The sequence below is a fragment of the Ictalurus punctatus genome, chromosome 19, assembly GCF_001660625.3.
Source record: "Ictalurus punctatus breed USDA103 chromosome 19, Coco_2.0, whole genome shotgun sequence".
Lineage (NCBI taxonomy): Eukaryota > Metazoa > Chordata > Actinopteri > Siluriformes > Ictaluridae > Ictalurus > Ictalurus punctatus.
The window spans coordinates 25,701,714-25,723,929 of NC_030434.2; the positions used below are offsets into that span (position 1 = coordinate 25,701,714).

A 22,216-nucleotide genomic window follows, 5' to 3' on the forward strand; every position below is an offset into this window, starting at 1 on the left:
GACGTCTCTGTACATTGCTGCGTTCATCTTTCCCTCGATCCTGACTAGTCTCCCAGTTCCTGCCGCTGAAAAACATCCCCACAGCATGATGCTGCCACCACCATGCGTCACTGTAGGGATGGTATTGGCCATGTGATGAGTCGTGCCTGGTTTCCTCCAGACATGACGCTTGCCCTTCAGGCCAAAGAGTTCAATCTTTCTTCAATCTTTGGTCTGAGAGTCCTTCAGGTGCTCCATGTGGGCTGTCATGTGGCCTTTACTGATGAGTGGCTTCCGTCTGGCCACTCTACCGTACAGGCCTGATTGGTGGAGTGCTGCAGATGGTTATTCTTCTGGAAGGTTCTCCTCTCTCCACAGAGACACGCTGGAGCTCTGTCAGAGTGACCATCGGGTTTTGGGTCACCTCCCTGACTAAGGCCCTTCTCCCCCGATCGCTCAGTTTGGCCGTCGGCCAGCTCTAGGAAGAGTCCTGCTGGTTCCAGACTTCTTCCATTTACGGATGATGGAGGCCACTGTGCTCACTGGGACCTTCAGTGCTGCAGAAATGTTTCTGTACCCTTCCCCAGATCTGTGCCTCGATACAATCCTGTCTCGGAGGTCTTCAAACAATTCCTTGGACTTCATGGCTTGGTTTGTGCTCTGACATGCGTTGTTAACTGTGGGACCTTTTATAGACAGGTGTGTGCCTTTCCAAATCATGTCCAATCAACTGAATTGACCACAGGTGGACTCCCATCACGTTGTAGAAACATCTGAAGGATGATCAGAGGAAACAGGACGCACCTGAGCTCCATTTTGAGTGTCATGGCAAAGGCTGTGAATACTTATGTGGTTTTTTTTTTTAAAATAAATTTGCAAAGATTTCAAACAAATGTCTTTCACGTGGTCATTACGGGGCATCGTTAGTAGAATTCTGAGGAAAATAATGAATCCATTTTGGAATAACGCTGTAACATAACAAAAATGTGGGAAAAGTGAAGCGCTGGGAATACTTTCCAGATGCACTGTATGTATATATATATAAAATATATTGAACTTTTATGGAGGGAGTCTCCGGTGTCAGAGGTGAAGCTGTAACTTTAACTTTCTCGACGTCTTCAGGACACAGCACTTCACACCTTTTGAGGTTTCTCTGTAACAAAAGACGACAAGCTGTGGGGGTTTTTTTTTGTTGGTCTAATTAACTTCAAGAGAGGAGAAAAAGGGGGGCTGGTGAGGGAACGGACGATAGATGCAACTATAAACGGATAAAAAAAAACTATAATGTGTAGATCTTTCAATTAAAACCTGCAATAGATGGCAAATCACGCGGCGTAAGAAGAATAAAACACGTGCTGTTGTAGGGAAATAATCGACTTCAGGGTGGTAACAGTGACTCGGCTTCGTCACACCACACACACGCGCACACGCACACACACACACACACACAGAGTGTTTCTTTCCTTACGTTTAGTCCAGAATATGTTCTTTCAGGTTTTTATGACATCGCTAATACTAACATGAAGCTTTTAATGCATCTGATTCTTGCCACGCTGTCTGTGGACTGTAGACTGATGATGATGATGATGATGATGAAGATGATGATGATGATGAAGATGATGATGATGATGATGATGATGATGATGAAGATGATGATGATGATGAAGATGATGATGATGATGATGATGATGATAAGGGACTGGATTCTGAATCACTGTGTAATGTTCTATATTATTAGACAACACTTGATACACACACTCAGTGTACTATTCACACACACACACACACACACACACACACACACAAGACTGTACATCAGCTATTTTTTAAGAAATGCAACTGTACGGATATAATAACTTTTACAGGACGACTTGTTTATTGTATAAATACTGAGAACTACTGTCAAATAAAACCTTGCTATGGTGTAAAATATGTTCACTAAAAGCCTCCGTGGTGATTTTGTCTAACCGACACAGCATCTGTCTCGGGATGAAGCATTTCGATCGGTTCTAATGTTCATTCTGCGCTTAGACTTCTGAAATGGTCAGATGAAGCGGACGGATGTGAATGGACGGGCGAATTACTCATTCAGAAGTGGCTCAGAAACAAGTGGTCCGTACGCCATCAATCGATAAAATCCGGTATTAAAAGGTTTTAAAAGATTTCGCATTACCCGGATATCAATCCCTCGGGAATAATTATCGTTCGGACGTCTGAAAAAAAAACAAAACAAAGCGCCATTTTACAGCGTGGGCTTCACGGGGATTATTGAACATCCACGAAGCCGTGATGCTGCCACCACCGTGCTTCACAGTGGGGATGGTGCATGCTTGTGCAGTGTTCCTGGGATAGACTCCGGATCCACCGCCAGCCTGGCCAGGATAAAGCTCTTTCTCAAGAGGAACGAATGTCAATGTTTGGAAGAGTCTCTCTGGGATGTTCCTCAGTCTTCGTGATGCTCCATGACGACGAACAAACTTTGGATTCTTCCAGAAACACATCTATTTATACTCCATTCGATTCATTACGTGACTTCATTACGTAGATCTCGTTCAGGGGTGAATACTTATGCGGTCACAACTCTTGTGTTTTTTTACACACGCACACTTCAGTAAAAACGCCTTCAGAAGTGATGAAGTGAAGCATTTCTACATTAAACGACACTGTAAAGAGCAGTGAACATCAGGAGTCTGAGGTAGTGTGTGTGCAGTGTTATAAGGAAATGATCTGGGAGCGTGTTGGAGAATCTGCTGTGGTTCTTCTGGAGACTCGGACGGTCACTCGGTTTTGTTTCTGCAGGAAAAACCCAGCAGGCTTGGTTATGTTTTTAATCTGAAAAGTGCAGAAGTCACAAAATAAACATCTATAACAAAATCTGTACTAGAGAAAATCAAGCTCCTAAGACTTTTGCACGGTACTGTAGAGTACAATCCCAAATGAAGTCCATTTCAGAACATTTCAGAATTTTTGTTTTATTCATTATTTATCAAACTTTTTTGTAATTTATTAAACAGGGTCATTTCCTAATAGTTTGCAGCTGAAAAGGTTAACAAGGTCGACATTACTTTATTTAGTATCTACATAGATTTTATTATTTATTGATCTTTTTTTTTTTCCAACTGCTGGTTAATTTACTTTCTGTTAATACCAATGTATTCGTTTATCCTCGCCTCTAGATGCCGCTGTCGAGTTTAACATTAACTTCTCCTGTGTTTATGGAAAAACCAACGAAGAAGCGGGTTGTATCCCAAACGGCTATGTGCTTTCTGTATCCGTGCGCTCCGTCTAGGGTTTCAAAAGACGGCTTGTACAGTCTATGTAGTGCACTAGGAGTAGGAATAGAGCGCGGTTTGGGACCGAGCCATCGGGACGACGCGAAGGCGCAAAATTAGCCGCGTTACAAAACGTTGGTTAATCACAGCTGAGAGTTAATTACAGTCAATATGGAATGGTAAAGTTTTTTTTAATTTATTTTTATTAAATGTTCTTGTTATGTTATGTAATGTAATTATTCTGTCTTGTTTACTCGCTTAAGATTGAAGCGTGGAGCGGTAACTGAGTAAGCTAGCTGAGTTGTTAGCTTGCTAATATGCTAGCTGGCTAAACCGCACATGTCAAACTTAACGGGGATTTATTTTTAGTTTATAAAAAGATTGTTTTTAAAAAAAAACAAATAAAAGTAAATAGTATGTGTAAGCTATTTAGAGAATGAAGCGCATTCTACGTGTTGTATTAGTATAAGTTAGTTAGCTTGAATAAAAGTGAAAGCTGAAAAGACTATAATTATTATAAAACTATTGTTTTAATTCATTTTAAACCATTTTTATACGTCTTAGGAAATGTCCCGATTCTTTTGTCCATTTTAGAGCTTTGTGTTTTGGTTAAAACCTGGCTGTTTACGGGCGAAGTGTCGTTCTCGAAGGAGTCGTTTCTTTGAACCGACTCTTTCAGGTAACGGTTGAGAGTCGACTCGCACCAATGAGCCCTTTTTTGTTGTTGTTTTTAAACTTTCCTCTGCTCATTATCCTCTTCTACTCCTGTAATGTAGTTTAATCGCAGTATTTGGAAAGCTTTGAGCAAGCGTCTGAGCTTTAACAGACCTCTGAGCTGTTTGTTAGAGTGAACCGATTCATCTTCACGCTTTATTCGGCTCAGAGTCGTGCTGTGGTTTTAAGCGCACCTATTACAGTTTTTTCAAACATTCCCTTTCATGTAGTGTGTTATATACGTAGCTGTTTGTGAATGTAAAAAGTCTGCAAAGTTTTTTTTTTTTTTAAATCAAAGCGCACGACAAACGGAGTTATCGACTCCCAAAAGAAGGAACCAATTCTGCACATCTGAAATGAGTTGCAAGAAATTCCAGACTTACTTCCTGTACTAACCTACGTAGGTTTGTACCAAAAAGCCCCGCCTCTCGTCTTCATCAGCTGCTCGCTGGTAGACCAGTCACAACAGACTGGGATGTCCGACCAATCAGAGCAGAGTATGCTCTCTGAAGGGAGGAGTTTAGAACGAATCCTTTAGAATGGATCATTTAATGAGTCGTTTTTGACACTGGAAAAAAAGGTAACGCTGCAGTTTGAATTATGAGCATGTTAAAGTGTGTTGTTTTTGTTGTTGTTTTTTTTCCTTGGATGTGTGTAAATCTATTGTATGAGACCTTTAAAACAAAATTAGGCACGTTTCAAATCCATAATAGGTGTGCTTTAATGCTTTCATAAATTAAATCATATAAAACTTTTGTTTCTTTGTCTGTGTAAATAGATAAAGTGTGGAAACGTGACCTACATCCCATATGTCATGTCATTATTTATTGGAAAAACCTGTTACTGGTCAGAATATTGAGATTTTGAGTTGTCCATGCAGAATCTAAAGTCCAGGATCTGGATCTGTAAGCTCAACCCGTAACCCACACAACGCTGTACCACGTGATACAGTACATTACACACTCGGATCCAGCCCCAAACACACTTCACCTCCCGACTCCGCCCCCTGGAGTTTTTGCTCAACTTCACTCAGATCCCTCCAGAAAGTCAGAGCCGGGTCAGGTCCGACTCCGCCCCCTGGACTTTTTTCTCACCTCCACTCAGATATATCCAGGTAGGAAGAGCTGGATCAGATCTGTCCAGGTGAGAGGATCAGATCGGACTCCACCCCCTGGACTCTTTGCTGAACTCCACTCAGATCCATCCAGGTAGGAGGAATCGGATCAGATCAGGTCAGGCTCCACCCCCTGGACTTTTCTCTCTGCAGTGAGGAGTACTAAAAGAAAACAAACTAGAACATGAATAACAATGAGTCATTTTGGAGCTGAAAGAGTCGACTCTTATTGGTGAGCTGAGTCAAATGAATTGACACAATAACCGAGCAACTCTCTGCAAGCTTCTCTTGCTGAGTTATGATGAGACATGATGGAGGCATGTTAAATGACTTTTTGTGGCTTGCTCTCTGTGTGTGTGTGTGTGTGTGTGTGTAGGAGTCAGAACTGGCTGAACTCTCCGGTGGTTCGAGATTCAGAAGTGACGCGAGCCGCCCGAAGGAAAAGCTCACACAAGAAGGTGGCGTGTATCCTTACCAAGCACCACAGAGTCTCCTCTGCTGGATTTGGAGTCGGATCTGTTTAAAAATTCCATGTCCGTGTAGGAATTCTGGGCTCTCTGACCCAGACCCGATCCCGATAGTCCCCAGGGTCCAACGTTCTGCCCTTTTAAAGCCCCGTCACTGTCTATAACCATTTCTCACGAAAAATATATTCTAACATTTACACGAGCATCGCGTTTGCCCTTTAACCGCTTCCTCCAGTTCCTCTCCTGCAGGATGAGTCTCCTTCAGCCGCCAGCACCGAAACCACGACCCCGGCACGACCCCTGCTGCGTCAGACCCCCGGCTCGCTCCTCAAGCAAACGTGTAAGAGAAACCGTCGTTATAAAGGAATAACTGTAATAGTTTGCGTAAATCGAGCTGAGTCTCATCGAATGTGTTCTTGTACACAGTCACCCCGAGAAGCGCGCTCAGGAACCCGGACGTGTCGGCCATCTTAGGCACGGGGAACAGGTCTCGCTTTGTGCACACGCCTCGGCCCAAAGGCAGCCTCAGCATGGTGAGAGTCACACACTCGCTCTAACGCTCTGATCGTTTAGTAATCGCCAGCGGAAACTTGATGTGTGTGTGATCGCAGAACCTGGACGACAGCGACTGGACGAACAGTCTGTACCCGTCTCCTCTGTCTGTGCTGGGAGACGGCAGCTTCACAGACGAGATGAACATGAGCGCGGTCATGCTGAAGGAGGAGGATCCAGGAGAGGCTGGTATACACACACACACACACACACACACACACGTATTTTCGGCCTCTTCACAGCACCATTATGTTGTTTTGAGTACACACTAATGAAATGATGATAAAAATGTGTGTAACAGACAGTAAACACGGCGGGACACGGGGACAGAAACGTTGTGTGTTAGTGTTAATAATAATTCTAATCTACAGCACCGTTAATAAATCCTCCTCATCAGCAGCTCAAAAACAAAATACAGTTGGACAGTATCTGTCTATCTGTCTGTCTATCTGTCTATCTATCTATTTATTTTCTCTTCATTTTTGTCCTTCACTTTTTTTTCTCTCTCTTTCATGGAGGTGGCTTTAATTTTTTTATATAAAATATGTATATATAATATAGTAAGGTTCTCTGTTAAAACTTGTTTAGAAGCGATTTAAAAAAAAAAAAGCACCATTCTCAGATTTGACTTTTTTGTTTTTGCTTCAATCTTCTCTCTCTCTCTCTCCTTTCATTCTCTCTCTCTCTCCTTTCATTCTCTCTCTCTCTCTCTCTCTCCTTTCATTCTCTCTCTCTCTCCTTTCACTCTCTCTCTCTCTCTCTCTCCTTTCATTCTCTCTCTCTCTCTCCTTTCATTCTCTCTCTCTCTCCTTTCATTCTCTCTCTCTCTCCTTTCACTCTCTCTCTCTCTCTCTCTCCTTTCATTCTCTCTCTCTCTCTCTCCTTTCACTCTCTCTCTCTCTCTCTCTCCTTTCATTCTCTCTCTCTCTCTCTCCTTTCATTCTCTCTCTCTCTCTCTCCTTTCATTCTCTCTCTCTCTCTCTCCTTTCATTCTCTCTCTCTCTCTCCTTTCATTCTCTCTCTCTCTCCTTTCATTCTCTCTCTCTCTCTCCTTTCATACTACTCTCTCTCTCTCTACTTTCACACTACTCTCTCTCTCTCTCTCTCTCTCTACTTTTACACTACTCCCTCTCTCTCCCTTTCTCTCTCTCTCTCTCTCTCTCTCTCTCTCTCTCTCTCTCTCTCTCTCTCTCTCTCTCTCTCAGTGTCAGTCGGTCTGTTCCCAGAGTTTCTGCAGTTGTATCTGCGTCACTCCTCCACAGCTGTGTTCGAACTGCTGGACGACTATGAGACAGTCTGTCAGGATAAGGTACACTCACACACACACTCTCACACACTCACACACACACACACACACACACACTCATTTTTTTCCCCTGTTAAACTCTCAGGAGCTCTGTATGGTTTGTGTGATGGTTGTGTGTGTGTGATGGTTATATATATATATGTGTGTGTGTGTGTGTGTGTGTGTGTGTGTGTGTGTGTGTGTGTTTCAGGTGAACACACTGCGGAAGCTGGTCCTGCGCTCGTCCTCCAGTCAGCAGAAGTCATCTAAAACAGCCAGCATCACCTGGCTCCTTCAGCAGGAAACTGTCACCTGGAGACTCATCAACTCATTATACAGGTACACACACACACACACACACACACACACACACACACACACACACACACACAGTCATTCCTAAGCTGTGGTATGGGCTTGAGAAGATTGATGATTGTATCGGGATTGCAGATGGATTCCAGCTGTCACAGTGGATGTCAAGGTGGACGAGTAAAATCTCTCTCTCTCTCTCTCTCTCTCCTTTCATTCTCCCTCTCTCTCTCCCTCTCTCTCTCTCTCTCACAGGGACAGGATTCAGACAGCTATGGATGATGGTCTGATGATGGACATTACTGTAAGTGATGAGTACAAAACATCTGTTTCAAAAGAATGTAATCTTCGAGTGTTCGTTTTGCTCTTTAACACACAGCTGTGTGAGTGTGAGAGAGAGAGAGAGAGAGAGAGAGAGAGAGTAATGCTGTGTTCTGTATCAGTCTCCCAGTGAAAGTGAGAAGTCTATAATGGAGCAGGTCTTTCAGAGGGACAGCATGGTTCGACAGAGCCAGGTACACACACACACACACACACACACACACACAGTATACACCCAGTGACACTTAACAATTACTGATTCAAGTCCTAGTTTAAAGATCTTCACCTGACTGTGAGTATAAGTGTGTGTGTGTGTGTGTGTGTGTGTGTGTGTGTAGCTGGTAGTGGACTGGCTCGAGAGCATTGCCAAAGACGAGATCGGTGATTTCTCGGATAATATCGAATATTACGCCAAGTCTGTGTGCTGGTGAGTAAACACATGGAGCTGTTGATTAATTTACGAGAACAGCAGCACACAGGAGTGTTTCATTGCGTATTTCTCACTGTGTGTGTGTGTGTGTGTGTGTGTGTGTGTGTGTGTGTGTAGGGAGAACACTCTACACACTCTGAAGTTGAGGAGGGATCAGACGAGTGTGTCCTTCAGCAGACCCCTGGTGACCGAGCTCGACCCCGACGCCCCCATCAGACAGAAACGCCCTCTGGCAGACCTGGACCGAGAGGACGACGCCCGTCTGCTCAGATACATCTACACGCTCATCCGCGCCGGCATGACCGATGAGGTGTGTGTGTGTGTGTGTGTGTGTGTGTGTGTGTGTGTGTGTGTGTGTACTTCTTTAGTGCATTTATAACACCATAGATAAACTATTTGTACCACATCCTGACTGATAACATCAGAAGATACCACGCTCCAGAGAATTCTCATCTGCCTTTAAATCTTCTACACGTTGTAGACACTAGGGGGTGGTGATTACTCACTTTATCAAAGGATTTTCATTGATGTGAGTGAGACAGAAAGAGAGAGGAACTGTTTTTTCTGAGAGACGTGAGAGAGACTGTTTCAGAGAGACTGAAAGTGAGTGAGAGAGAGACGTGAGAGAGACTGTTTCAGAGAGACAGAAAGTGAGAGAGACGGTGTCTGTAAGCGTGTTAGAGATAAATACAGAAAGAGAGAGAGAGACACACACACGTTAGTCATGTTTCCACCTATATTTATGCGCATGTCGGAACATCTCATAAAAACGCTGGATGGAAACGCCAAGATACACACAAACTCTACAGATACGCACAAACGCATCCGCTCAACCGCGTGTGATCAATTCTTGATCCGATAAGAAGACGTGCGCATAAAATAGGATGGAAAGGCGTTTACCGAATACATTTCCTGATGCTTCATCAGCGCGTTCCTGTAGTATGATTGAGGACTTCCTGTTCCTCCGATCCTGTAACCTTCAGCAGGAGACACACGGAGATGTGTTCCATCCAGAGCTCCAGATAACTCGTGCTATGTGCTGGTGGTGGTGTGTTCAGCTGTCTCATGCGTCTCAGACAGCTCAGGACATTTTGTCTTTAATTTATTTATTCATTTTCATATGATTCATTTACATATGATTCATTTACATGTGATTCATCTTCATGTGATTCATATTCAAGTGATTCATTTACGTATGATTCATTTACATGTGATTCATCTTCATGTGATTCATATTCAAGTGATTCATTTACGTATGATTCATTTACATGCGTTTCATTTTCATGTGATTCATATTCAAGTGATTCATTTACGTATGATTCATTTACAGTTGATTCATTTACTAATTTGCTTCTCTTTAAATCCAGTTTTAGACTGTGATATTACAAAGGTCCTTCCAGATTATTCCTTGCTACACTGTACGAGATAACCCCAGTGAAACTGCCTGGATTCTATAATATAATTTGTTCCCCATGTTAGGTTTAAATCCACTAAAAACCGATTCGCAATTAAATAACATCACATCCTTCAAAGCATTGGCATGTTCTGCTTACTCTCACAATCCTCCAAACTCCCACACACCCAAAGTCTCCATAAACAAATGAGACCGCAGTGTATCCTACAGAAACTGAACGCTGTCCACAATGTGAAAACAACTCGGAGAGTAAGCTGGACTAACCAACAAAATTACCAAGACTGATAAACAGTCTGCACACAATAATAAATATAACGTCCTTACCTTTTAAAGACTTAACAAATAATATAACAGTGTAGCAGGTAAAGCCGAGGAGATAACACTAATAAAATTAAACAAACAGAAACTCTAACCCGGTCAGAGCATCGAAACAGAGAAGCACATTAATACAGAAGGAGATTTAAGAGGAGTGAGTCCACAAAATCTAGGTGGAGTAATGCAACGACGATATCTTCAATAAGAATCCGAACTCTGTAGAGCTGGAAGGCCGAGTGCAAGAATTAAAAATAAAAGAGCGAAAAAGACTCCGCTGTGTAGGTGATGCAGTTCACCCCGATATCAAGAGTTTAACACAGTCTCCTGCTTCCTCCGCTGAAATAAAGTCCTTCTGGACACCGTTCTATGTAATGCGAAGCCGAGCCGGGTGAAGTATTCCACAGCGAGCGCCCTCAATACCACGAAGTTGACACCGAACCTCGTTAAACGCGGCCCGGGCCCGGGCGGTCCTGGCTGTGTAGAATCTGCACACAATAGCTCGTGGTCGTTCACCAGGCTTGAGCTTCGGCTCAAGGTGGAGAGAGAGAAAGACCTACAAAGAGATAAAGAAAAGCATTCAGTCAGAGAGAGAGAGAGAGAGAGAGAGAGAGAGAGAGAGAGAGAGAGAGCGATAGACAAAACAGCTGGAGAGAGAGAGACAGAAATAGAGGGAGTTTGACAGCAAGACACACAGATACAAACAGTCAGAGAGAGAGGGAGAGAGAGAGAGAAAGAAAGAAAGGTGAGAGCTGAACACACCTGAAGTTTATTTCTCCCATTCTGTGTGTGTGTGTGTGTGTGTGTCTGTGTGTGTGTGTCTGTGTGTGTGTGTCTGTGTGTGTGTGTGTGTGTGTGTGTGTGTCTGTGTGTGTGTCTGTGTGTGTGTCTGTGTGTGTGTGTGTGTGTGTGTGTGTGTGTGTGTGTAGGCTCAGAGACTGTGTAAGAGATGTGGTCAGGCCTGGCGTGCTGCAACTCTGGAAGGTTGGAAGCTTTATCACGACCCCAACAACAGTGAAGGTCAGGGTACACACACACACACACACACACACACACACACACACACACTTGAGAATTCACTGTGTTGAACTCAATTATATCATAAACCAAGTTTCTTTTTTTATTACATTTTTTATCCACGGTGTTCATCATGTGATTTACTGTGTGTGTGTAGGGGGGGCGGAGCTACAGCCGGTGGAGGGGAATCCTCAGCGGTGTGTGTGGAAGGTGTGTTGTTGGAGGATGGCTGAGGAGGTGAGAATTTCACGCTGATCTGTCTCACTCTCTTTAATAACAATGCCAACAAACACATCACTGTCTGTGTGTCTGTCTTCCTGATTATGTGTCTGTCTCTCTCTTTCTGTGTCCTACAGTGTCCCTCTCTGTCTCCCTCTTTCCTTGGATATCTGTCTGTCGTTCTAACTGATGTCTCACATTATTCCCTAAAGCCTTGTCCCCCTATACCCCCCCCCCCGCTCTCTCCCCATCTCTCTTTCTCTCCCACCCCCCCCTCGCTCTCTCCCCATCTCTCTCCCCATCTCTCTCTCTCCCTCTTTCTCTCTCTCCCCCCTCTCTGCCCCCTCTCCCCCACTCTCTCTCTCGCCCCCTCCCCCCTCTCTCTCCCCCCTCTCCCCCACTCTCTCCTCCCCTCTCCCCCCTCGCTCTCTTTCTCTCTCTCCCCCTCCCTCTCTCGTCCCTCTTTCTCCCCCCTCCCCCCTTTCTCTCTCTCTCTCTCTCTCTCTCTCTCTTCCTCTTCCCCTCTCGCCCCCCCCCCCCCCCCCCCCCCTAAACCCAGTCCAACAGTGTTTTAGGGGAACAAAAGTTAGATTGTGTTATTACCCAAGCAGGTGTCTCGGGGGAAATGAAGGGTTAATAACAGGATAATGTAGTAAGATTGATTATGAAGAAAGAGTAGGAAAAGATAAATTCATCATCGGACCATAACACAGTTCAGGATTTCAGTTCAGGAGCTTTATTGGGATGAGTGTGTTATACATATACGTCATTGTTGAAGCGTTACAGGAATGTAGAACTATTATTAATAAACATTAGTGTTGGTATTACCATGTAATAAGAATATGAATAAACATTAGTGTTGGGATCACCATGTAATAAGAATATGAATAAACATTAGTGTTGGTATTACCATGTAATAAGAATATGAATAAACATTAGTGTTGGTATTACCATGTAATAAGAATATGAATAAACATTAGTGTTGGGATCACCATGTAATAAGAATATGAATAAACATTAGTGTTGGTATTACCATGTAATAAGAATATGAATAAACATTAGTGTTGGTATTACCATGTAATAAGAATATGAATAAACATTAGTGTTGGTATTACCATGTAATAAGAATATGAATAAACATTAGTGTTGGGATCACCATGTAATAAGAATATGAATAAACATTAGTGTTGGGATCACCATGTAATAAGAATATGAATAAACATTAGTGTTGGTATTACCATGTAATAAGAATATGAATAAACATTAGTGTTGGTATTACCATGTAATAAGAATATGAATAAACATTAGTGTTGGGATCACCATGTAATAAGAATATGAATAAACATGTTGTATTAATGTCTGTATAAAAACCCCGAGATGAAAGAATAGAAACCAAGAATCAATACAAATATCTTAAAGAAGTTAATAATAATGAATAAAAACACAGATCACACACAGTCTCTCTCCCTGTATCTCTCTCTGTCTCTCTATCTGTCTGTTTTTTAGTAACTGACTAGTTATACTATATTGACTGAAGCATATTGTGTGTGTGTGTGTGTGTGTGTGTGTGTGTGTGTGTGTGTGTGTGTGTGTGTGTTCAGGAGCAGTTTAACAGGTATGAGAGAGCCATCTACGCTGTGCTGAGTGGAAACCTCCGACAGGTAACATCACATCTGAGTTTTGAGTTTTTGTGTCTGTGTTACGTCATCTCTCTCGCTCTCGCTCTCTCTCTCTCTCTCTCTCTCTCTCTCGCTCTCGCTCTCTCCCTCTCTCTCTCGCTCTCTCTCTCTCTCTCTCGCTCTCTCGATCTCTCGATCTCTCTCGCTCTCGATCTCTCTCGCTCTCGATCTCTCTCTCGCTCTCGATCTCTCTCTCGCTCTCGATCTCCCTCTCGATCTCGCTCTCGATCTCTCGCTCTCGATCTCTCGCTCTCTCATATTCTCTCTCGCGCTCTCGATCTCTTGATCTCTCTCTCTCTCATATTCTCTCGCACTCTCTCTCTCTCTCTCTCATATTCTCTCTCTCGCGCTCTCTCTCTCATATTCTCTCTCTCTCTCTCTCTCTCGCTCTCTCTCTCGCTCTCTCTCTCTCTTGCGCTCTCTCTCTCATTGGTATGACCGTATACGTTTACAGTGTTGCCAAACCACCATAGAAGAAGTAACCCGTCACAGATTAGCACTCTTGGTTATAATAAGTGCCCATATAGCGAAATGGAGATTAGAGAACGGGAAGGAACATTTAATAAGAATAATGTCAGAGATATGTCATGTACGTGTTTGATACACAGCATTAGAAAGTGCAGCTCTGTCTCTACGACGTTGTTGTTGTGCTGTGTGCAGACTCTCTGCTCTGTTGGGAGCCTTGATATCTTCTTTTCTTCCACCTCTGGAGTCGCATTCAAGAGCAGCAGCATCCTTTAGGTTCTTGCCAAACGTGTCGTTCTTGCCCACTGTGTCGTTGGTCATGGAGGCTGCGGATGCTGAGCTTGGGGTGGTGTAGCACGGGAACGTTGGTCATTAATGCACATCCGCAGGTGATTTCTGCATTTACCCACTTTCTGGTCCTCTATGCGGGATCAGTGGCTCTGGCTGGGGGCTTCGGTGGTCCTCGTTGTGGGATTAGTGGCTCTGGCTGGGGGGTTTGGTGGTCCTCGTTGCAGGATTAGTGGCTCTGGCTGGGGGGTTTGGTGGTCCTCATTGTGGGATTAGTGGCTCTGGCTGGGGGCTTTGGTGGTCCTCGTTGCGGGATTAGTGGCTCTGGCTGGGGGCTTTCTTGGTCCTCGTTGCGGGATTAGTGGCTCTGGCTGGGGGGTTTGGTGGTCCTCATTGTGGGATTAGTGGCTCTGGCTGGGGGGTTTGGTGGTCCTCATTGTGTGATTAGTGGCTCTGGCTGGGGGCTTTCTTGGTCCTCGTTGCGGGATTAGTGGCTCTGGCTGGGGGCTTTCTTGGTCCTCGTTGCGGGATTAGTGGCTCTGGCTGGGGGCTTCGGTGGTCCTCGTTGTGGGATTAGTGGCTCTGGCTGGGGGGTTTGGTGGTCCTCGTTGCAGGATTAGTGGCTCTGGCTGGGGGGTTTGGTGGTCCTCATTGTGGGATTAGTGGCTCTGGCTGGGGGCTTTGGTGGTCCTCGTTGCGGGATTAGTGGCTCTGGCTGGGGGCTTTCTTGGTCCTCGTTGCGGGATTAGTGGCTCTGGCTGGGGGGTTTGGTGGTCCTCATTGTGGGATTAGTGGCTCTGGCTGGGGGGTTTGGTGGTCCTCATTGTGTGATTAGTGGCTCTGGCTGGGGGCTTTCTTGGTCCTCGTTGCGGGATTAGTGGCTCTGGCTGGGGGCTTTCTTGGTCCTCGTTGCGGGATTAGTGGCTCTGGCTGGGGGCTTTGGTGGTCCTCGTTGTGGGATTAGTGGCTCTGGCTGGGGGCTTTGGTGGTCCTCGTTGCGGGATTAGTGGCTCTGGCTGGGGGGTTTGGTGGTCCTCGTTGCGGGATTAGTGGCTCTGGCTGGGGGGTTTGGTGGTCCTCGTTGTGGGATTAGTGGCTCTGGCTGGGGGCTTTGGTGGTCCTCCCTGTGGGCTTGGTGGCCCTCTTCAGTTTTAAGGCTCTTTAGCTGCTCACTCAGGCTGTTTGTCCTGTCTCTGGGCTGCAGTTGTTCTCCTACTGCATTAAGCTCAGTGTCGTCCTCTCGTTTAGGCTCTTGCGTGTCTTCTGTCCGCCCCTCTCCCCCCCCGGGTGTCCCTGTCCTGCTCGCCTCCCCCTCTGCCTGACTGAGTCTCTCTCTCAGCTCTTTTAAGGTATCGAAGTCATCTGCGACAGAACTGAGCCTGGCTTCATTACCCTGGAACATGATTGTTCCAGTGTTGTAGATATTCACAGTAAGACGGTCACTGCCATTTCCATTTATTACTATTTGTCTGCCATGCTCTATGTTCTGTGTTGTATGTTCCGTGTAGTAGGCACAGAGAACCTTGTGCCAGGCGTCGCGGTGATTTGTGTAGAAGATGAGATTTGTGATTCTTTTTTTTCTTTCTGGGTTTTCTCCCGGTGACTGATCTTTGTGAGCTTTCTGTTCAGTTTTCGGGTTATTTGCATCTGTGGTTCCTTGTTCTATTACAGAGTAATCTGCTCTGAGTTTTTCTGGGTTTTCTCTCAGTAACTTGTCTTTGTAACATTTCTTATCTCGCACTTCTTTTGGGTAGACTATGAGAAGGAGATGGAGTTTACTCCTTATTGTATCTTCTGCTGCTTTAGACATGGCTCACGCACTGTTTCAGGCTATATTAGTGGAGAGGATAAACTTTATTGTATAGAGTTGGAGGTTCTTACCTCAGAATGTACCGCAGGTGGTTTGTGTAAGAGTTATCCTTGAAGGCAGGAATAATTAGTTTTCTTTGTCCGTTTTGAATCTGTGCTTAGTTCAGCCACTTCCGCTCCTCTTCTGTTAGCCGATGATTAGTCCGAAAAGATTTTTCGCTTTTCTTCCTGAAACGTAGGTGGTGATTGTTTGAGTAAATAACCTCTTCGGGTATCTTCTTCTTGTAAGAATGTTTTCTGTTTTTTTTTCTTCACTGCTTTACTTTTCTCTTTTAAAACCAGTCAAACCAGCTCCTCTCTCTCTTTCGGTTTCCCTCTGTCACTCACCCCACCCCGTGTTCATGTAGTTGTTGCCAGTGTGTGAGTCGTGGGAGGATACAGTGTGGGCGTATTTCCGTGTTCTGGTAGACTCGTTGCTAGAACAGGAACTGCGTTCCTCAGGGCTGAGTCATGAGGATCTGGAGGAACTGCCCAGAGAATACCTGGAGGCCAGGTGAGCACACGTCTACACCCCACACTGACTGTCAGAGAAATCACCTTCACGTTATTTCACACTGCGGAACATTGTTTTAAGGAAACGCTTGCTTTTGTCCCTTTTCAGTTAAAGCAGCGATGAATCAATCAGCATCGTTTACTGCCATGCACAGAGTCACTGTTTTTGACCAGGTCATTAAGTGAACAAATCTGTATCGGTCCGTGACCCTGAGTCACTCTTTTTGAATGGATCACGTGACGAATGAATCCGCATCAATCCCTGGAATGTACTGTCTCTCTCTCTCTCTTTTTATTTTTTAAAATATTATATAAGAGAGTCACTAGATGAATTTATCGGTATCAGTCACTGAGTCGTTCATTTTGTACGAGTCACTAGATGAATGAATCCGTGTCGTGTCCCGAGTCACTCGAAGAAACGAATCGGCATCATTCCCTGTCATGCACTGATTCTCTCTTTTCTTAAAGAGTCACTGGATGAATGAATCGGTATCAGTCACTGAGTCGTTCATTTTGAACGAGTCACTAGATGAATGAATCCGTGTCGTGTCCCGAGTCACTCAAAAGGAATCAGCATCATTCCCTGTCATGCACTGATTCTCTCTTTTCTTAAAGAGTCACTAGATGAATGAATCGGTATCAGTCACTGAGTCGTTCATTTTGAACGAGTCACTAGATGAATGAATCCGTGTCGTGTCCCAAGTCACTCGAAACGAATCGGCATCATTCCCTGGCATGCACTGATTCTCTCTTTTCTTAAAGAGTCACTGGATGAATGAATCAGTATCAGTCACTGGTATGAACTGAGTCGTTCATTTTGAACGAGTCACTAGATGAACGAATGCTTATCATTATCTGCCATGTGCTCAATCATTCTTTTTGAGCAAGTCTGTAGAGGAAGGAATTGTCCCGTCCGCCGACATACGCTCGGGTTCTTTTCTCTCGGCCTGCTGGGATTTTCATATTCATAATGTTAGCATCTCTGTACTATATATAGGGTCTAACGCAATCCTTTTGTTTTTTTCTCTTTCAGTTGGACGATGGAAAAGGTTTTTGAGGAGCTACAAGCAACCGACTTGAAGGTCAGTCTCACGGTAAATTCATTAAGCTTTTTCCAAGTGCGTATGTGTAAATACTCATATTTAATGTGTGTGTTGGACAGAGGGTTCTGGAAGCAACCAAGGAGCACTACCACGTTATTCAGAAGTTCGTCATCCTCGGAGACTTGGATGGTAATAATGCTAGATTGGTGCAGTTTGTGTGTGCAGACTAGTGTCAAGTCACATTCTGAGTGTGTCTGTGTGTGTGTGTTGCAGGTCTTCTGGAAGAGTTTGGTGATTGGTTAGGAAGGACGCCACCATTACCGGCTCACCTCCTGCGCTTCATGACTCACCTGGTGCTGTTTTATCGTAGTCTGGGCATGCAGCTGAAGGTACATGCGCGCACACACTCACAATGTCATCTAAATAGTGGAACTTGTATTTGCAACTGCATATATGCCGAATCTTCTTGAGTTCTGCTTTCCCTGAGTCAGTGAATCATTTCAGTCAAGACCAAGATTTGATTCTCTTGATGGGAAAACGATTCTTTTTCTAAACACAGACATGCGGTCGTATTATAAAATAACGTCCATTATTAGCTGGGGCCCCCCTTTGCTCATGCTGTTGTTTATTGCCTGCCGTAGATATACGCATGATCAAACTACACTACACAACTGGGAAAACTGAATCTTAATGAATCATTTAACTCAACTGACTCAAATGAGTCACTCAAAAGATTTTTAAAAGATTTGTTTTGACAAGTGAATCGTGAATCGTATTCCAATCTTTTCATCCCTTTCACTGTAATGAAAGTGTGTGTGTGTGTGTGTGTGTGTGTGTGTGTGTAGGAGGAGGTGTGCGTGGATGTGCTGAAAGCCTACATCTCTCTGCTGGTGAAGGAGAAGCAGGTGGAGCTCATAGCGTTTTACGTCAGTCATCTGCCCGCGGACATGGGCGTGACTCAGTACGCGTGCTTCCTGGAGGAAGTGACCGAGAACGAACAGCGCAGACGCTGCCTGGAGCTCGCAGAACAAGCAGGTAAGGAGGGACATCACATCCATCCATCCATCCATCCATCCATCCATCTGACCTTCAGCTCATCCATCCATCCATCCATCATTTTTTTCATTTGTCCATCCATTTCGTTCCTTCGCTTATCCACGAGTCAGTCCATCCTCCTGCTCATAAATCCATCTTTTTGCTCATCTGTTTGACCTGTTCTTCTGCTCATCCGTCCGTCTTCTACTCATCCACTCATCCGTTCATCCTTCTATTATTCTCGACATCTATCATCCGTCTCCCGTTGTCCTTACCTGCAGTTCTTCTTTGTTAGCGGTTCTAATCCTGCGTGTTGGTGTGTTTCAGGTCTGGACGTTGCGGCGGTCACTAAGACGGTGGTGGAGACGGTGAGAGAGAGAGACGGAGAGGAGTTCTCGCACCATGACCTCACTCCTGCGCTGGACACGGGAACTACGGCGGTACGTCACGTCACATCGTCACGTCACAGATACTCAACTGTAGCTCACCTTCACAGCGCGGGAATCACAATCTATATACGTGAAGTTTCCTCATAGTCTTCGTTTCCACTGAGACCGCATCGTCCTGATGGGATTGGCTAATATCATTCTGCCCCGCCCACATGTACATGGTGACACTGGGGGGAGAAAACAGAGATTTTCTAGAACATTCTAGGAAGATAAATAAGAACGTGACAGAACTTTTAGTTGATGTGTGTGTCTCTCTCTCTCGTTCTGACTCTCTGCGCTAAACAGGAGGATCGTCAGAAGATCGACATCATCGATTGGCTGGTGTTCGACCCCGCCCAGCGTGCCGAGGCCTTGAAGCAGAGCAACGCCATCATGAGGAAGTTCTTGGGTGCGTCGGCCGTTTCTCACAGCGTACCTGAAGACAAATCAGAAGATCAGCATCATTTAATCGTCATTTAAGAGCTCATTTTATTTCTTTTTAACGTGAAAAGACATTTTAGAAAATTAAACATTTTAGAGAGCAAAATATGTCCTTGTACTTCCTCTCTCCATCTCCACCAGCTAACGGCTCTCGCTCTCTCTTCTCTCTCCCGTCCAGCCTCTAAGAAGCACGACGCTGCTAAGCTGGTCTTCGCCAAAGTTCCAGAAGATTCCATGCGGGAAATTTACCGGCAGTGGGAGGAGCAGGGAATGAACACGCCGCTGCCCCCGGAGGAAGAGAACGCCATCCGAGAGCACCTCTGTATCCGAGCCTACCTGGTGAGAGAGCTCTGACACTGGAGACTCCTTCCACGGCCGCTGTCGTAGAAAACGAATCTGCGCCTCCTGACCAATCAGAATCCAGAATTCACAGGGCTGGGGTTTCAGATAGATACGTGACTTACGTCACGCTGTGTTAGAATGTTACAAATGTCACAGTGCTCAGAGTGCATTATGGGTAATACCTTGCCCAGAGGCATCCAAGAATAAAATCACCACGAAGCCGTCTCGACTTTTTCTAATGGATTTCGAGGATGTTTCTTAAAATGGCTGCCGTCCGTAGTAAGTAGAGGGTAAATCAAGCTGTGTGTGTGTGTGTGTGTGTGTGTGTGTGTGTGTGTGTGTGTGTGTGTGTGTGTGTGTGTGTGTGTGTGTGAGAGAACAGGAAGCCCATGAAGCCTTTAATGAGTGGTTCAGACACATGAACTCGCCCCCCGTGAAGCCCACCCTGCCCACCCAGGCCAAGTTTACAGAGACCATCGCCTACGAGATGAAGGAGAAAGAGTACAAGGTGCTGACCTAGTGTACACACACACACACACACACACACACACACACACACTCAGTCATGATATCTGCTTTGTAGATATTAGTGTTTCAAAATGTGTTTGTGTGTGTATATCTATCTATCTCTCTAAACAGTGTGTGTGTGTGTGTAGTTAGAGTATGAGACCTGGCAGGGGCGGCTGGACGCTCTCACTGAGGACGTGAAGGAGAGGATCTACAACGTGCTGCTGTTTGTGGATGGAGGCTGGATGGTGGATGTCCGAGAGGTCGCACACACACACACACACACACACACACACACACACACACACACACACGCTTATAGTGAAAAGGGTGTGGTCTGTGTACCAGTCAGTCTCTGGTTAGATTTACTTTCCTCACAGCCGCTCTCTCTCTTTTCTCTCTCTCTCTTCTCTCTCTCTTTTCTCTCTCTCCTCTCTCTCTCCTCTCTCTCTTCTCTCTCTCTCTCTGTCTCTCTCTCTCTCTCTCTCTCTCTCTCTCTCTCTCTCCTCTCTCTCTCTCGTGTTATAGTGACGATGTGATAAACACTGGTGCTGTACACATTTTATGGAAATTCCTTCATTTAAATATCTTTCTAAGAAAGAAGAACAATTAGGGGATTTAATCTCTCTCTCTCTCTCGCTCTCTCTCACTCTGTGTGTGTGTGTGTGTGTGTGTGTGTGTGTGTGTGTGTGTGTGTGTTTAGGATGCGGAGGTGGACTCGGAGCGCTCCATTCAGATGGCTCTGCTCCGGCGCTTGTGTTTGCCCATGATGACGTTCCTGCTGCTGACGGTGCTGCAGAGGACCGAGCGTCACCAGGAGAGCCTTCGCCTCGCTGACATCATCGCCTCCGACCAGCACCGACTGTACGAGGTCCGAGTCCTCCACTGTTATTCGCACACACACACACACACACACACACACCTTTCTCTGTCTGAGGAAATGTTCCATCTTTGACCGTGTGTGTGTGTGTGTGTGTGTGTGTGTGTAGGTGTTCTCTAAAGACGAGCTGCAGAAGTTTCTTCAGAAGATGAGGGAGTCGTCTCTGCTGTTATTGGATAAAGGGCTCGATCCTCTCGGCTATGAGCTCCAGTCCTAGATAAAATCAGCTGATGTTTTTGTTTTTTCTGAGTTGTACTTGAATAAAGATGTGAGATTTCATGAGAAACTGTGTGTGTGTTTGTATTTCTTCTGAAACACTAACTATTAAATAACTCTATCATCGTGTCCTAACCTGAAGCGTGGGTCTCCGAGGGTTTCTCTGGAGTTTTACTCCACAGCGCGGTTGAATTCTGGATTCTGATTGGACGGAAGGCGTTAATTCATTTTCTCCAACATAAAGGTGGTTTATATTCACGCGCTCATTCTGATACGTTCCGGTTTCTATGGTAACGGCTCGCCGTATGGCAGACGTCCCACGTGAACGGATTTGTGCGATCGTTTTATTTAGCGCGTACGGACGGAGTCTCCAGCGTCAGCGCTCTGTAACGGTCAGACGTAAAGTTTACAGACGAGTTTACACTTTGCGGTTTCTCCGTAAACGACGTTATTTTTTACGTATGAACTTCATTAGCGAGAGAACGCAGAGGGGCTGGTGAGGGAGCGACTGTACAGCTGCTAGAACGTATAAGTGAGAACCGGAACTAACTTCTTTAGGGGACGTGCTGTTGTGGGGAAATAATCCGCTTCCGGACGGTAACAGTGTAAACACATAAATGCTACACTTTCGTAAATATACAAATTAGGTGGAGGTTATAGGTCAAATAGATTGTCTGCATGGGGCTTTAAAATAGGAAATGTTTATTTTAAAAAATATGTAATTCCAGGGGTTTCGAACCATTTATTTTAATATATTTTTACATATTTGGAATATATTGGCACATTAGGCAAATATATACAATATATTTTATTCCTGAACTGTGACGTTTATGGGGTTTTTGTTGTTTTGAATCCAATTTACAGTATTTTACATGTAGAAATAACTCTTTTCTTTAAAACTAAAACCAAACGACTGGAAGCTGTTTAAACCGCTTCGTTTTCTGCAACTAGTCAGTGCACAACGAGTTACGTTCTCTATAGTTACAGTGTTTATTAGAGCCACTAGGTGGCGCGGGATTATGACGTGGCAGCGACCGCTCCGCTGATCCGAAAGAAAAGCCGCTTTGTTTGTGTGCTTTTTTTTCCCCCTTGTTGTAACCACGCCCTCTTCCTGGTCTGCTGCGCT

The 22,216-nt window shown here is 44.9% G+C and overlaps 2 protein-coding genes and 1 long non-coding RNA gene across 4 annotated transcripts in view; 2 read left to right on the top strand and 1 right to left on the bottom strand.

Annotated features, from left to right (window-relative positions):
* magi2a (membrane associated guanylate kinase, WW and PDZ domain containing 2a) overlaps positions 1 to 1,888 on the top strand; it is a 163,472-nt gene extending 161,584 nt beyond the window's left edge. The window contains exon 24 of the transcript XR_008398429.1: positions 1,550 to 1,888. The gene's annotated coding sequence lies outside the window, so the exon portion shown is untranslated. The remainder of the gene's footprint in view (positions 1 to 1,549) is intronic.
* LOC128635453 (uncharacterized) lies at positions 79 to 5,196 on the bottom strand. Its single transcript, XR_008398430.1, has 3 exons — positions 5,060 to 5,196; positions 4,349 to 4,533; positions 79 to 2,811 (listed from the first exon to the last, which is right to left on the bottom strand). It is a non-coding gene; the product is annotated as an uncharacterized LOC128635453 (long non-coding RNA).
* Positions 3,274 to 21,160, top strand: nup107 (nucleoporin 107). Of its 2 annotated transcripts, none has more exons than XM_053688482.1 (26): positions 3,274 to 3,430; positions 5,456 to 5,544; positions 5,782 to 5,886; positions 5,973 to 6,079; positions 6,158 to 6,287; positions 7,304 to 7,407; positions 7,595 to 7,722; positions 7,948 to 7,996; positions 8,136 to 8,207; positions 8,352 to 8,440; positions 8,561 to 8,753; positions 11,099 to 11,189; positions 11,344 to 11,423; positions 13,007 to 13,066; positions 16,054 to 16,199; positions 17,232 to 17,280; positions 17,361 to 17,430; positions 17,515 to 17,630; positions 18,087 to 18,276; positions 18,604 to 18,716; positions 19,011 to 19,113; positions 19,324 to 19,484; positions 19,870 to 19,995; positions 20,144 to 20,257; positions 20,698 to 20,865; positions 20,984 to 21,160. In XM_053688482.1, the coding sequence occupies exons 1-26, from the start codon at positions 3,423 to 3,425 to the stop codon at positions 21,089 to 21,091; spliced, it is 2,769 nt and encodes a 922-aa protein (XP_053544457.1). In that variant the 5' UTR covers positions 3,274 to 3,422; the 3' UTR covers positions 21,092 to 21,160. The 2 variants fall into 2 exon arrangements, with proteins under 2 accessions (XP_053544457.1, XP_053544456.1); XM_053688481.1 differs by lacking the exon at positions 3,274 to 3,430 and adding an exon at positions 5,172 to 5,311.
* Positions 21,161 to 22,216: the final 1,056 nt, after the last annotated feature.

Bases quoted from the DNA above. Each gene is read 5' to 3' on its own strand.
- nup107 (XM_053688481.1), top strand. From the start codon at position 5,274: ATGAGTCATTTTGGAGCTGAAAGAGTCGACTCTTATTG. The intron at 7,997-8,135 runs GTAAGTGATGAG...GTTCTGTATCAG, and splicing joins GTCTGATGATGGACATTACT to TCTCCCAGTGAAAGTGAGAA. The intron at 16,200-17,231 runs GTGAGCACACGT...TTTCTCTTTCAG, and splicing joins AGAGAATACCTGGAGGCCAG to TTGGACGATGGAAAAGGTTT.